This window comes from Micropterus dolomieu, linkage group LG10, assembly GCF_021292245.1.
Source record: "Micropterus dolomieu isolate WLL.071019.BEF.003 ecotype Adirondacks linkage group LG10, ASM2129224v1, whole genome shotgun sequence".
Lineage (NCBI taxonomy): Eukaryota > Metazoa > Chordata > Actinopteri > Centrarchiformes > Centrarchidae > Micropterus > Micropterus dolomieu.
This window is the reverse complement of record NC_060159.1, coordinates 29,620,847-29,633,557: the sequence shown is the minus strand read 5'-3', so window position 1 is coordinate 29,633,557 and position 12,711 is coordinate 29,620,847. Positions and strand designations below refer to the sequence as shown.

General features: G+C 46.9%; 1 protein-coding gene across 2 annotated transcripts in view; it reads left to right on the top strand.

The window, feature by feature from the left end:
* Positions 1-11,980, top strand: part of vipas39 (VPS33B interacting protein, apical-basolateral polarity regulator, spe-39 homolog) — a 13,558-nt gene extending 1,578 nt beyond the window's left edge. For both annotated transcript variants that reach the window (XM_046060373.1, XM_046060371.1), the window contains 15 exons: positions 449-487; positions 1,215-1,279; positions 1,386-1,442; positions 1,748-1,840; positions 1,946-1,979; positions 2,080-2,182; positions 2,282-2,309; positions 2,810-2,883; positions 4,460-4,535; positions 5,168-5,302; positions 8,604-8,645; positions 8,719-8,895; positions 11,330-11,419; positions 11,584-11,688; positions 11,762-11,980. In XM_046060373.1, coding sequence (XP_045916329.1) covers positions 449-487; positions 1,215-1,279; positions 1,386-1,442; positions 1,748-1,840; positions 1,946-1,979; positions 2,080-2,182; positions 2,282-2,309; positions 2,810-2,883; positions 4,460-4,535; positions 5,168-5,302; positions 8,604-8,645; positions 8,719-8,895; positions 11,330-11,419; positions 11,584-11,688; positions 11,762-11,782 — 1,139 coding nt within the window. In that variant the 3' untranslated portion in view covers positions 11,783-11,980. The remainder of the gene's footprint in view (positions 1-448; positions 488-1,214; positions 1,280-1,385; positions 1,443-1,747; positions 1,841-1,945; positions 1,980-2,079; positions 2,183-2,281; positions 2,310-2,809; positions 2,884-4,459; positions 4,536-5,167; positions 5,303-8,603; positions 8,646-8,718; positions 8,896-11,329; positions 11,420-11,583; positions 11,689-11,761) is intronic.
* Positions 11,981-12,711: the final 731 nt, after the last annotated feature.

Here is a 12,711-nt window from a genome sequence, read left to right as displayed (position 1 = left end):
CAGGTGCGACACGTAGAGGGGTGGGACAGGTGGGACAGGTAGAGGGGTTGGGACAGGTAGAGGGGTGAGACAGGTAGAGGAGTGAGACAGGTGAGACAAGTAGAGGGGTGGGACAGGTAGAGGGGTGAGACAGGTAGAGGGGTGGGACAGGTGGGACAGGTAGAGGGGTGGGACAGGTAGAGGGGTGGGACAAGTAGAGGGGTGAGACAGGTGGGACAAGTAGAGGGGTGAGACAGGTAGAGGGGTGAGACAGGTGGGACAAGTAGAGGGGTGAGACAGGTAGAAGGGTGAGACAGGTGAGACAAGTAGAGGGGTGGGACAGGTAGAGGGATGAGACAGGTGAGACAAGTAGAGGGGTGGGACAGGTAGAGGGGTGAGAAAGGGGGGACAGGTGGACATCAGATTCACCATAAAACTGTAATAAAGTCTTGAATCTGTTTCTCTGCAGGAAAAACAAAAGGAGGGAACTTCCAGTCCTTCACTGACTGTGAGTGAGTGAGTCAGTGACAAAGTGAGCGAGTGAATCAGTGAGTCAGTGAGCGAGTGACCGAGTGAGTCAGTGAGTGAGTCAGTGACCAAGTGAGTCAGTGAGTGAGTGAGTGACCGAGTGAGTGAACGAGTGAGTCAGTGACCAAGTGAGCCAGTGAATGAGTGAGCGAGTGAGTGAGTGATCAAGTGAGTCAGTGAGCAAGTGAGTGAGCGAGTGAGTCAGTGACCAAGTGAGTGAGTGAATCAGTGAGTCAGTGAGTGAGTGAGTGACCAAGTGAGTGAACAAGTGAGTCAGTGACCAAGTGAGCCAGTGAATGAGTGAGTGATCAAGTGAGTGAGTGATCAAGTGAGTCAGTGAGCAAGTGAGTCAGTGTGCGAGTGAGTGAGCGAGTGAGTCAGTGACCAAGTGAGTGAGCGAGTGAGTCAGTGACCAAGTGAGTGAGTGAGTGAATCAGTGAGTCAGTGAGTGAGCGAGTGACCAAGTGAGTGAGTCAATGAGCGAGTGATTCAGTGAGTCAGTGAGCGAGTGACCGAGTGAGTGAACGAGTGAGTCAGTGAGTAGTGAGTGAGTGACCAAGTGAGTGAACGAGTGAGTCAGTGACCAAGTGAACCAGTGAATGAGTGAGTGATCAAGTGAGTCAGTGTGCGAGTGAGCGAGTGACCAAGTGAGTGAGTCAATGAGCGAGTGATTCAGTGAAGGCCTGATGCTGATGTATTTGTTTTAGCGCTCAACGACTCGTCTGTCAGGCTCTACGCTCCAGAACTCAGAAAACCTAAATCTGAATACAAGGTAACAAGATTGATGATCTGATTATAGATTGATGATCTGATTATAGATTGATGATCTGATTATAGACACATCGGGTGTACTAATGATGATGTCATGATGTTGTCAGGATTATGTCAGTGATTGGTCGCCTGAGGAGACGGTCCAAAGAATTCAGCAGGGAAAGGTAACACCTGTCAGCCTCTGTAGAGGTAGTATTACAGCTTAGTATCGGTGTGTATTTGTACAGTGTAGTATTACAGCTTAGTATCGGTGTGTATTTGTACAGTGTAGTATTACAGCTTAGTATCGGTGTGTATTTGTACAGTGTAGTATTACAGCTTAGTATCGGTGTGTATTTGTACAGTGTAGTATTACAGCTTAGTATCGGTGTGTATTTGTACAGTGTAGTATTACAGCTTAGTATCGGTGTGTATTTGTACAGTGTAGTATTACAGCTTAGTATCGGTGTGTATTTGTACTGTGTTTCAGGCTGTGTCTCTGGAGAAGTTTCGGTCTCTTCAGGACAAGCTGCTGTTGCTCGATTACGCCGTCGCCTCTCACGACGGAAACGTCATCACGGCTGTAACTTTATTTACAATCTGATTCATAACAATGTTGTCAGAATACAACTTTATTCACAACTTCACACAAACAACCGAAGACAGGCTGTTTTCTTCTTCCTTTCAGGTTTTAATTTATTTAAAGAGGACTCTGAGTAAAGGTGAGCCTGCTGACTCAGGTCCTGGACCAGACAGAATCCTGGACCAGACCTGGTCCTGGATCAGCAGTTTGTTGTATTGACTCTGTGTTTTCCTGCTCAGAGGTTTTGTTTCGGGAGCTGGAGTCCAGACAGACGGCTCTGAGACATTTCATCCACTACCTGACTGAAACCAGGGACCAGAGACTGCTGCTGGAGCTGCTCAGGTCTCTGCTCACACCTGGACACACCTGGACACACCTGGTGTAATGTACATGTTAACAGTTCAGTCTTCATCTGATGTTTATACTTCTTCTGTTGTTCAGAGCTCTGGGCAGGACCGAGGACGTGGCGGTACGTAGTACACATCTGGAGTATCAGTACACATCTGGAGTATCAGTACACATCTAGAGCATCAGTACACGTCTAGAGCATCAGTACACGTCTAGAGCATCAGTACACATCTAGAGTATCAGTACACGTCTAAAGTATCAGTACACATCTAGAGCATCAGTACACGTCTAAAGTATCAGTACACATCTAGAGCATCAGTACACATCTAGAGCATCAGTACACGTCTAAAGCATCAGTACACGTCTAAAGTATCAGTACACATCTAAAGTATCAGTACACATCTAGAGTGTCAGTACACATCTAGAGTGTCAGTACACATCTTGAGTATCGGTACACGTCTAAAGTATCAGTACACATCTGGAGTATCAGTACACGTCTGGAGTGTCAGTACACATCTAGAGTGTCAGTACACATCTTGAGTATCGGTACACGTCTTGAGTATCGGTACACGTCTAAAGTATAAGTACACGTCAGACCAACAGGAAGCCATTCTGTTGCAGCTGCTGCAGTATAAAGAACACCTGAACATCGCAGATGAAAACAAGAGGCGGGACTTCCTGAAGAGCTGCCTCAGGTGAGTGGCTCCTGCACGCTACCGTACTTCAAACCACAAAAGCATTATATACGTGTACAAGTACTCTGAACTCATGAGGTTTACTTACTGTAGTGACACTAAAACTTTATAACGAGATTATTTAAATTCCCATTTCAGTTATACTAATAACAGAAACCTAATATCGTTACTAAAACTATCCGATATCTGACATCATTCTGTTTTCCACGTCAACCAGATTACAGATGGGCCGATAATCTGATTACAGGCAGACTGATAATCTGATTAAAGAGACTGATAACCTGATGAGAGACAGACTGATAACCTGATGACAGACAGACTGATAATCTGATGACAGACAGACTGATAATCCGATTACAGACAGATTGATAATCTGATTACAGACAGAGTAATAATCTGGTTACAGACAGACCGATAATCTGATTACAGACAGACCGATAATCAGATTACTGACAGACTGATAATCTGATTACAGAGTGATAATCCGATTACTGACAGACTGATAATCAGATTACAGAGTGATAATCCGATTAGAGACAGATTGATAATCAGATAACAGACAGACTGATAATCAGATTACTGACAGACTGATAATCAGATTACTGATAGGCTGATAATCTGATTACAGAGTGATAATCCGATTACTGACAGACTGATAATCAGATTACAGAGTGATAATCCGATTAGAGACAGATTGATAATCAGATAACAGACAGACTGATAATCAGATAACAGACAGACTGATAATCAGATTACTGACAGACTGATAATCAGATTACTGACAGGCTGATAATCTGATTACAGAGTGATAATCCGATTAGAGACAGACTGATAATCAGATTAGAGACAGACTGATAATCAGATTACAGACAGATTGATAATCTGATTACAGACAGACCGATAATCTGATTACAGAGTAATAATCTGGTTACAGACAGACCGATAATCTGATTACAGACAGACCGATAATCTGATTACTGACAGACTGATAATCTGATTACAGAGTGATAATCCGATTAGAGACAGACTGATAATCAGATTACTGACAGACTGATAATCTGATTAAAGAGACTGATAACCTGATGACAGACAGACTGATAATCTGATGACAGACAGACTGATAATCAGATTACTGACAGGCTGATAATCTGATTAAAGAGACTGATAACCTGATGACAGACAGACTGATAATCTGATGACAGACAGACTGATAATCCGATTACAGACAGATTGATAATCTGATTACAGACAGACCGATAATCTGATTACAGACAGAGTAATAATCTGGTTACAGACAGACCGATAATCTGATTACAGACAGACCGATAATCTGATTACAGACAGACCGATAATCTGATTACAGACAGACCGATAATCTGATTACTGACAGACTGATAATCTGATTACAGAGTGATAATCTGGTTACAGACAGACTGATAATCTGATGACAGACAGACTGATAATCTGATTACACACTGTAATCTGAGTGCATCAGAGGTTTATAATGACATGTCATCAGTGACATCACCACCTGCTTGTTGTTGCTTACGGTTGGCTGATGTTTGTTTGTTTGCAGTCTCCCGTTTTCTGCAGAGGACTCTGCTCACGTTCAGGATCACTACACTCTGCTGGAGAGACAGATCATCATCGAGGTCAGAGCCAGTCCAGAGAGGATCAGTGGAATGTTTTATTGATACACGACCATTGGTTCCATTTTTGATTACATGAAATCAATGAATAGATATTAGGGCTGCAACAGTCGATCATTTTCATTGTCGATTGCGTTTGTTTTCTTATTAACTGATTGGTTTCTTTGGGGATGGCCAAATTAGTCAAATCGATTATCAAAATAGCTAAGATTAGGTTAGTTGATAGCTAATTGATTAATCGTCGTAGCTCTAATGAATATGTTGTTTGTCGCAAAGGGACAATTCTTTGAACACTTCTTTTGTATCTTTGATCTGCACTTTGTGACGTCTGGTTTCGATCAGGGCTTCAGATTGTCCCAGTTATCAATTCATCTGCTGATCGTATTCTAAATAAATCAATGAATTGTTTGGGCCAGACATGTCAGACACGAAACACAGAGCCCAACGTGACAAAGAAAACATTCACGTTATAAAACTTGAACCCTTACCAGCTGATAATTAAAATGATTAAAATCATTGATTGAGTTTGTGAATCTGCTGATCACATTCCAGTTTAAATATCATTCGTTCCCATCACCTGACCCAGTTTACTCCCATTTACCCCCAGTTAATCCCAGTTTTCCCTCTGTTTAAAGGCTACCGACCGGCAGGCTGAGCGCGGAGGGAAGGTGGAAATTTTCCAGAAGTTTCCCAGAAGAGCTTCGATCCTCAACATGCCGCTGGTCACAACACTCTACTACTGCTGCTTCTACCACTACACCGAGTCCGAGGTTAGTCCAGGTCTAAACCAGTCTGTACAACTGCTTCTTCTACCGCTGCTCTGAGTACGAGTCTAAACCAGTCTGTACTGCTGCTGCTTCTACCGCTAAGCTGAGTCCGAGTTAGTCCGAGTCTACACCAGTCTGTACTGCTGCTGCTTCTACGGCTAAGCCGAGTCTGAGTTAGTCCGAGTCTACACCAGTCTGTACTGCTGCTGCTTCTACCGCTATGCCGAGTCCGAGTTAGTCCGAGTCTACACCAGTCTGTACTGCTGCTGCTTCTACCGCTATGCCGAGTCCGAGGTTAGTCCGAGTCTACACCAGTCTGTACTGCTGCTGCTTCTACCGCTATGCCGAGTCCGAGGTTAGTCCGAGTCTACACCAGTCTGTACTGCTGCTTCTTCTACGGCTAAGCCGAGTCCGAGGTTAGTCCGAGTCTACACCAGTCTGTACTGCTGCTGCTTCTACCGCTACATCGAGTCCGAGTTAGTCCAGGTCTAAACCAGTCTGTATAACTGCTTCTTCTACCGCTGCTCTGAGTACGAGTCTAAACCGGTCTGTACTGCTGCTGCTTCTACGGCTAAGCCGAGTCCGAGGTTAGTCCGAGTCTACACCAGTCTGTACTGCTGCTGCTTCTACCGCTACATCGAGTCCGAGTTAGTCCAGGTCTAAACCAGTCTGTATAACTGCTTCTTCTACCGCTGCTCTGAGTACGAGTCTAAACCGGTCTGTACTGCTGCTGCTTCTACGGCTAAGCCGAGTCCGAGGTTAGTCCGAGTCTACACCAGTCTGTACTGCTGCTGCTTCTACCGCTACATCGAGTCCGAGTTAGTCCAGGTCTAAACCAGTCTGTATAACTGCTTCTTCTACCGCTGCTCTGAGTACGAGTCTAAACCGGTCTGTACTGCTGCTGCTTCTACGGCTAAGCCGAGTCCGAGGTTAGTCCGAGTCTACACCAGTCTGTACTGCTGCTGCTTCTACCGCTACATCGAGTCCGAGTTAGTCCAGGTCTAAACCAGTCTGTATAACTGCTTCTTCTACCGCTGCTCTGAGTACGAGTCTAAACCGGTCTGTACTGCTGCTGCTTCTACGGCTAAGCCGAGTCCGAGGTTAGTCCGAGTCTACACCAGTCTGTACTGCTGCTGCTTCTACCGCTACATCGAGTCCGAGTTAGTCCAGGTCTAAACCAGTCTGTATAACTGCTTCTTCTACCGCTGCTCTGAGTACGAGTCTAAACCGGTCTGTACTGCTGCTGCTTCTACGGCTAAGCCGAGTCCGAGGTTAGTCCGAGTCTACACCAGTCTGTACTGCTGCTGCTTCTACCGCTACATCGAGTCCGAGTTAGTCCAGGTCTAAACCAGTCTGTATAACTGCTTCTTCTACCGCTGCTCTGAGTACGAGTCTAAACCGGTCTGTACTGCTGCTGCTTCTATCGCTATGCCGAGTCCGAGGTTAGTCCGAGTCTACACCAGTCTGTACTGCTGCTGCTTCTAGGGCTACACAGAGTCCGAGTTAGTCCAGGTCTAAACCAGTCTGTACAACTGCTTCTTCTACCGCTGCTCTGAGTACGAGTCTAAACCAGTCTGTACTGCTGCTGCTTCTATGGCTAAGCTGAGTCCGAGTTAGTCTGAGTCTACACCAGTCTGTACTGCTGCTGCTTCTACGGCTAAGCCGAGTCCGAGGTTAGTCCGAGTCATACAGCAGTCTGTACTGCTGCTGCTTCTACCGCTATGCCGAGTCTGAGTTAGTCCGAGTCTACACCAGTCTGTACTGCTGCTGCTTCTACCGCTATGCCGAGTCCGAGGTTAGTCCGAGTCTACACCAGTCTGTACTGCTGCTGCTTCTACGGCTAAGCCGAGTCCGAGGTTAGTCCGAGTCTACAGCAGTCTGTACTGCTGCTTCTTCTACCGCTGCTCTGAGTACGAGTCTACACCAGTCTGTACTGCTGCTGCTTTTACGGCTAAGCCGAGTCCGAGGTTAGTCCTAGTCTACACCAGTCTGTACTGCTGCTGCTTCTACTGCTAAGCCGAGTCCGAGTTAGTCCGAGTCTAAACCAGTCTGTACAACTGCTTCTTCTACCGCTGCTCTGAGTATGAGTCTAAACCAGTCTGTACTGCTGCTGCTTCTACGGCTAAGCCGAGTCCGAGGTTAGTCCGAGTCTACAGCAGTCTGTACTGCTGCTTCTTCTACCGCTGCTCTGAGTACGAGTCTACACCAGTCTGTACTGCTGCTGCTTTTACGGCTAAGCCGAGTCCGAGGTTAGTCCTAGTCTACACCAGTCTGTACTGCTGCTGCTTCTACTGCTAAGCCGAGTCCGAGTTAGTCCGAGTCTAAACCAGTCTGTACAACTGCTTCTTCTACCGCTGCTCTGAGTATGAGTCTAAACCAGTCTGTACTGCTGCTGCTTCTACGGCTAAGCCGAGTCCGAGGTTAGTCCGAGTCTACAGCAGTCTGTACTGCTGCTTCTTCTACCGCTGCTCTGAGTACGAGTCTACACCAGTCTGTACTGCTGCTGCTTTTACGGCTAAGCCGAGTCCGAGGTTAGTCCTAGTCTACACCAGTCTGTACTGCTGCTGCTTCTACTGCTAAGCCGAGTCCGAGTTAGTCCGAGTCTAAACCAGTCTGTACAACTGCTTCTTCTACCGCTGCTCTGAGTATGAGTCTAAACCAGTCTGTACTGCTGCTGCTTCTACCGCTAAGCCGAGTCCGAGTTAGTCCGAGTCTTCACCAGTCTGTACTGCTGCTGCTTCTACTGCTACGCCGAATCTGAGTCTAAACCAGTCTACTGGGGTGGTGATGGTGCAATGGATAAGATGATGCCTTTGGTGTGAGAGACCGGGGTTCAATCCCCCACTGTGACCCATCCACCATTGTGTCCCTGAGCAAGACACTTAACCCCTCGTTGCTCCATGCGACCTCTGACATGTATAGCAATTGTAAGTCGCGTTGGATAAAAGCGTCAGCTAAACGAGTAAATGTAAATGATAAATGTAAACCAGTCTGTACTGCTGCTTTTTCTACCCCTACGTCAAGTTCGAGGTTAGTCCGAGTCTATACCAGTCTACACTACTGCTGCTTCTACGGCTAAGCTGAGTCCGAGTTAGTCCTAGTCTACAGGTAAGTTGATCCAGACTAGTTCAGTCTGATTCTTTGAACTAGTTTAGTTGAGTCTGATTCTTTGAAACAGGTTAGTTGAGTCTGATTAGTTGAACCAGATTAGTTGATCTGATTAGTTGATCCAGTTTAGTTGAGTCTGATTCTTTGAAACAGGTTTGTTGAGTCTGATTAGTTGAACCTGTTTGTCTGTTTGCAGGGAACCTACAGCAGCCCACTGAACATCCGTCAGACCTTCAAGGTGAGAGCTTCAGTTTTGTGACATGTGTAAACGTATTAAACATAATGGATTGACCTTTGACCTTTGACTGCAGATTCCGGAAAAGCAGTACTTTGTGACGGCGTTGGCGGCGCGGGCAAAACTGAAGGCGTGGTCGGACGTGGATGCTCTGTTCACCAGCAGGAACTGGCTCGGCTTCACCAGGAAGAGATCCCCGCTCAGCTTCCAACGAGTCGTCGACATCCTGCAGAAAAACTCCGCCCCCACACGGGTGAGGGGGCGGGGCCAAAGTTTAACATTACAACATTACAACCAATCGAATAACACACAACACACAACAGGTGTGTTGTGTGATTGACAGGTGTGATTGACAGGTGTGTTGTGTGATTAACAGGTGTGATTGACAGGTGTGTTGTGTGATTAACAGGTGTGATTGGCGGGTGTGTTGTGTGATTGGCAGGTGTGATTGACAGGTGTGTTGTGTGATTGGCGGGTGTGTTGTGTGATTGGCAGGTGTGTTGTGTGATTGGCAGGTGTGATTGGCGGGTGTGTTGTGTGATTGGCAGGTGTGATTGGCGGGTGTGTTGTGTGATTGACAGGTGTGATTGGCGGGTGTGTTGTGTGATTGGAAGGTGTGATTGACAGGTGTGCTGTGTGATTGGCAGGTGTGCTGTGTGATTGGCAGGTGTGCTGTGTGATTGGCGGGTGTGTTGTGTAATTGGCGGGTGTGTTGTGTAATTGGCGGGTGTGATTGATAGGTGTGTTGTGTAATTGGTGGGTGTGTTGTGTAATTGGCGGGTGTGTTGTGTGATTGGCAGATGTGATTGATAGGTGTGTTGTGTGATTGGCAGGTGTGATTGATAGGTGTGCTGTGTGATTGGCAGGGTGTGCTGTGTGATTGGCGGGTGTGCTGTGTGATTGACGGGTGTGCTGTGTGATTGACGGGTGTGATTGATAGGTGTGTTGTGTGATTGGCAGGTGTGATTGATAGGTGTGTTGTGTGATTGGCAGGTGTGATTGACGGGTGTGTTGTGTGATTGGCAGGTGTGTTGTGATTGGCAGGTGTGTTGTGTGATTGGCAGGTGTGATTGGCAGGTGTGTTGTGTGATTGGCAGGTGTGATTGGCAGGTGTGTTGTGTGATTGGCAGGTGTGATTGATAGGTGTGATTGATAGGTGTGTTGTGTGATTGGCAGGTGTGTTGTGTGATTGGCAGGTGTGTTGTGTGATTGATAGGTGTGTTGTGTGATTGACAGGTGTGTTGTGTGATTGGCAGGTGTGCCTTGTGATTGGCAGGTGTGATTGACAGGTGTGTTGTGTGATTGGCAGGTGTGATGGATAGGTGTGTTGTGTGATTGGCAGGTGTGATTGATAGGTGTTTTGTGTGATTGGCAGGTGTGTTGTGTGATTGACAGGTGTGCTGTGTGATTGACAGGTGTGTTGTGTGATTGGCAGGTGTGATTGATAGGTGTGTTGTGTGATTGATAGGTGTGTTGTGTGATTGGCAGGTGTGCCTTGTGATTGACAGGTGTGTTGTGTGATTGGCAGGTGTGCCTTGTGATTGGCAGGTGTGTTGTGTGATTGGCAGGTGTGCCTTGTGATTGACAGGTGTGTTGTGTGATTGACAGGTGTGCCTTGTGATTGACAGGTGTGCCTTGTGATTGGCAGGTGTGATTGATAGGTGTGTTGTGTGATTGGCAGGTCTGCCTTGTGATTGGCAGGTGTGTTGTGTGATTGGCAGGTGTGCCTTGTGATTGGCAGGTGTGCCTTGTGATTGACAGGTGTGCCTTGTGATTGACAGGTGTGATTGATAGGTGTGTTGTGTGATTGGCAGGTCTGCCTTGTGATTGGCAGGTGTGATTGACAGGTCTGCCGTGTGATTGGCAGGTCTGCCTTGTGATTGGCAGGTCTGCCTTGTGATTGGCAGGTCTGCCTTGTGATTGACAGGTCTGCCTTGTGATTGGCAGGTGTGTTGTGTGATTGGCAGGTGTGCCTTGTGATTGGCAGGTGTGTTGTGTGATTGACAGGTGTGCCTTGTGATTGACAGGTGTGCCTTGTGATTGACAGGTGTGCCTTGTGATTGGCAGGTGTGTTGTGTGATTGACAGGTGTGCCTTGTGATTGGCAGGTGTGCCTTGTGATTGGCAGGTGTGATTGATAGGTGTGTTGTGTGATTGGCAGGTGTGATTGATAGGTGTGTTGTGTGATTGGCAGGTGTGCCTTTTGATTGGCAGGTGTGCCTTGTGATTGGCAGGTGTGATTGGCAGGTGTGCCTTGTGATTGGCAGGTGTGCCTTGTGATTGGCAGGTGTGCCTTGTGATTGACAGGTGTGATTGACAGGTGTGCCTTGTGATAGACAGGTGTGTCGTGTGATTGGCAGGTGTGCCTTGTGATTGGCAGGTGTGTCGTGTGATGGGCAGGTGTGTCGTGTGATTGGCAGGTGTGCCTTGTGATTGGCAGGTGTGATTGGCAGGTGTGCCTTGTGATAGGCAGGTGTGTCGTGTGATTGGCAGGTGTGCCTTGTGATTGGCAGGTGTGTTGTGTGATGGGCAGGTGTGCCTTGTGATTGGCAGGTGTGATTGGCAGGTGTGCCTTGTGATTGGCAGGTGTGCCTTGTGATTGACAGGTGTGCCGTGTGATTGGCAGGTGTGTGCCTTGTGATTGGCAGGTGTGTTGTGTGATTGACAGGTGTGTTGTGTGATTGACAGGTGCTGCAGGACTACGTGGCGCTGGTTGATGATGCGGAGCTGAGGATCAGTTTGGCTCAGAAACATAAATGTCATGACATCGTCATCAACGTGAGACTGTTTACATTAATGCTGCTCTCTGATTGGTTTAATATACTGTATTTAAATAATCATCCAATGAGAACCCTGCAGGTTAAACCCACCTGTCTGTAGGAAACCTGACACCTGCTTATTGTAATAATGTGATGATGTCGTTGTGTCTCTGGGCCAATCAGACGTACCGGGACATGAAGGACCGTCAGCTGTTGCTAGGATACCGGGGGAAGGTGCAGCGAGGATCTGCAGATGAGAAGAAGATCGACGAGCTGCTCAGCAACCAGGTGAGGAGGGGGAGGAGTCATCATCTTCTTCATCATGTGACCTGACTGAACGTCTTTTCTTCTTCTCTTTTAGCAAATCCGGTGGAAGAACTGACGAAGGCGTTCTGGAAACAATAAAACTTTACCAACACATTCAGACTCAAAGCAGATCACTGAGGATCCAACACACGAGCAGGTGTTCAGAGGACAAACTGAATGGGACGTTTACCTGTTACAACGACCAACACGTGACCTGGAGACGTGTCTGTTCCAGACCAGTGTTCTGTGTGTACAATAAAAAGTGTGAATTTGATTTCACTGAATCACCTTCCTTCTTAGGGAGGAGGAGGAGGAGGAGGTGGTGCAGAGGGAGCCCTGTAGTAGCAGCTGTTCATTTGAAGAAAGCTTTAACATTATGGCCAACAGGTTACTCCAACATGTAATCCAGTACAGATTAGAGATTACTGTCATGTGAGAGTAAGTAGTATTACAGTATTACTGTCTGTTGTACTGCTTCTGCTATTGATCCCGGGGGGGGGGGCGATCGGTCAGAAATCAATAAACACGGACAGAATTCTGTTTACTGATGATCCATAATCCATAATCAGTTATCCTTAATCCATGATCCATGTACTACAGAGATATATTAAGGTATTACTATGTTGTACTACAGTGATATACAGTGAGGAAAATAAGTATTTGAACACCTGTCTCCCTCGGACCGGGGCTCCATGCAAGATCTCACCTCGTGGGGTCTCAATGATCCTAAGAAAGGTGAGAAATCAGCCCAGAACTACACGGGAGGAGCCGGTCAATGACCTGAAAAGAGCCGGGACCACCGTTTCCAAGGTTACTGTTGGTAATACACTAAGACGTCATGGTTTGAAATCACGCGTGCTTAAACCAGCACATGTCAAGGCCCGTCTTCAGTTTGCAATGACCATTCGGATGATCCAGAGGAGTCATGGGAGAAAGTCATGTGGTCAGATGAGACCAAAATAGAACTTTTTGGTCATAATTCCACTAACCGTGTTTGGAGGAAGA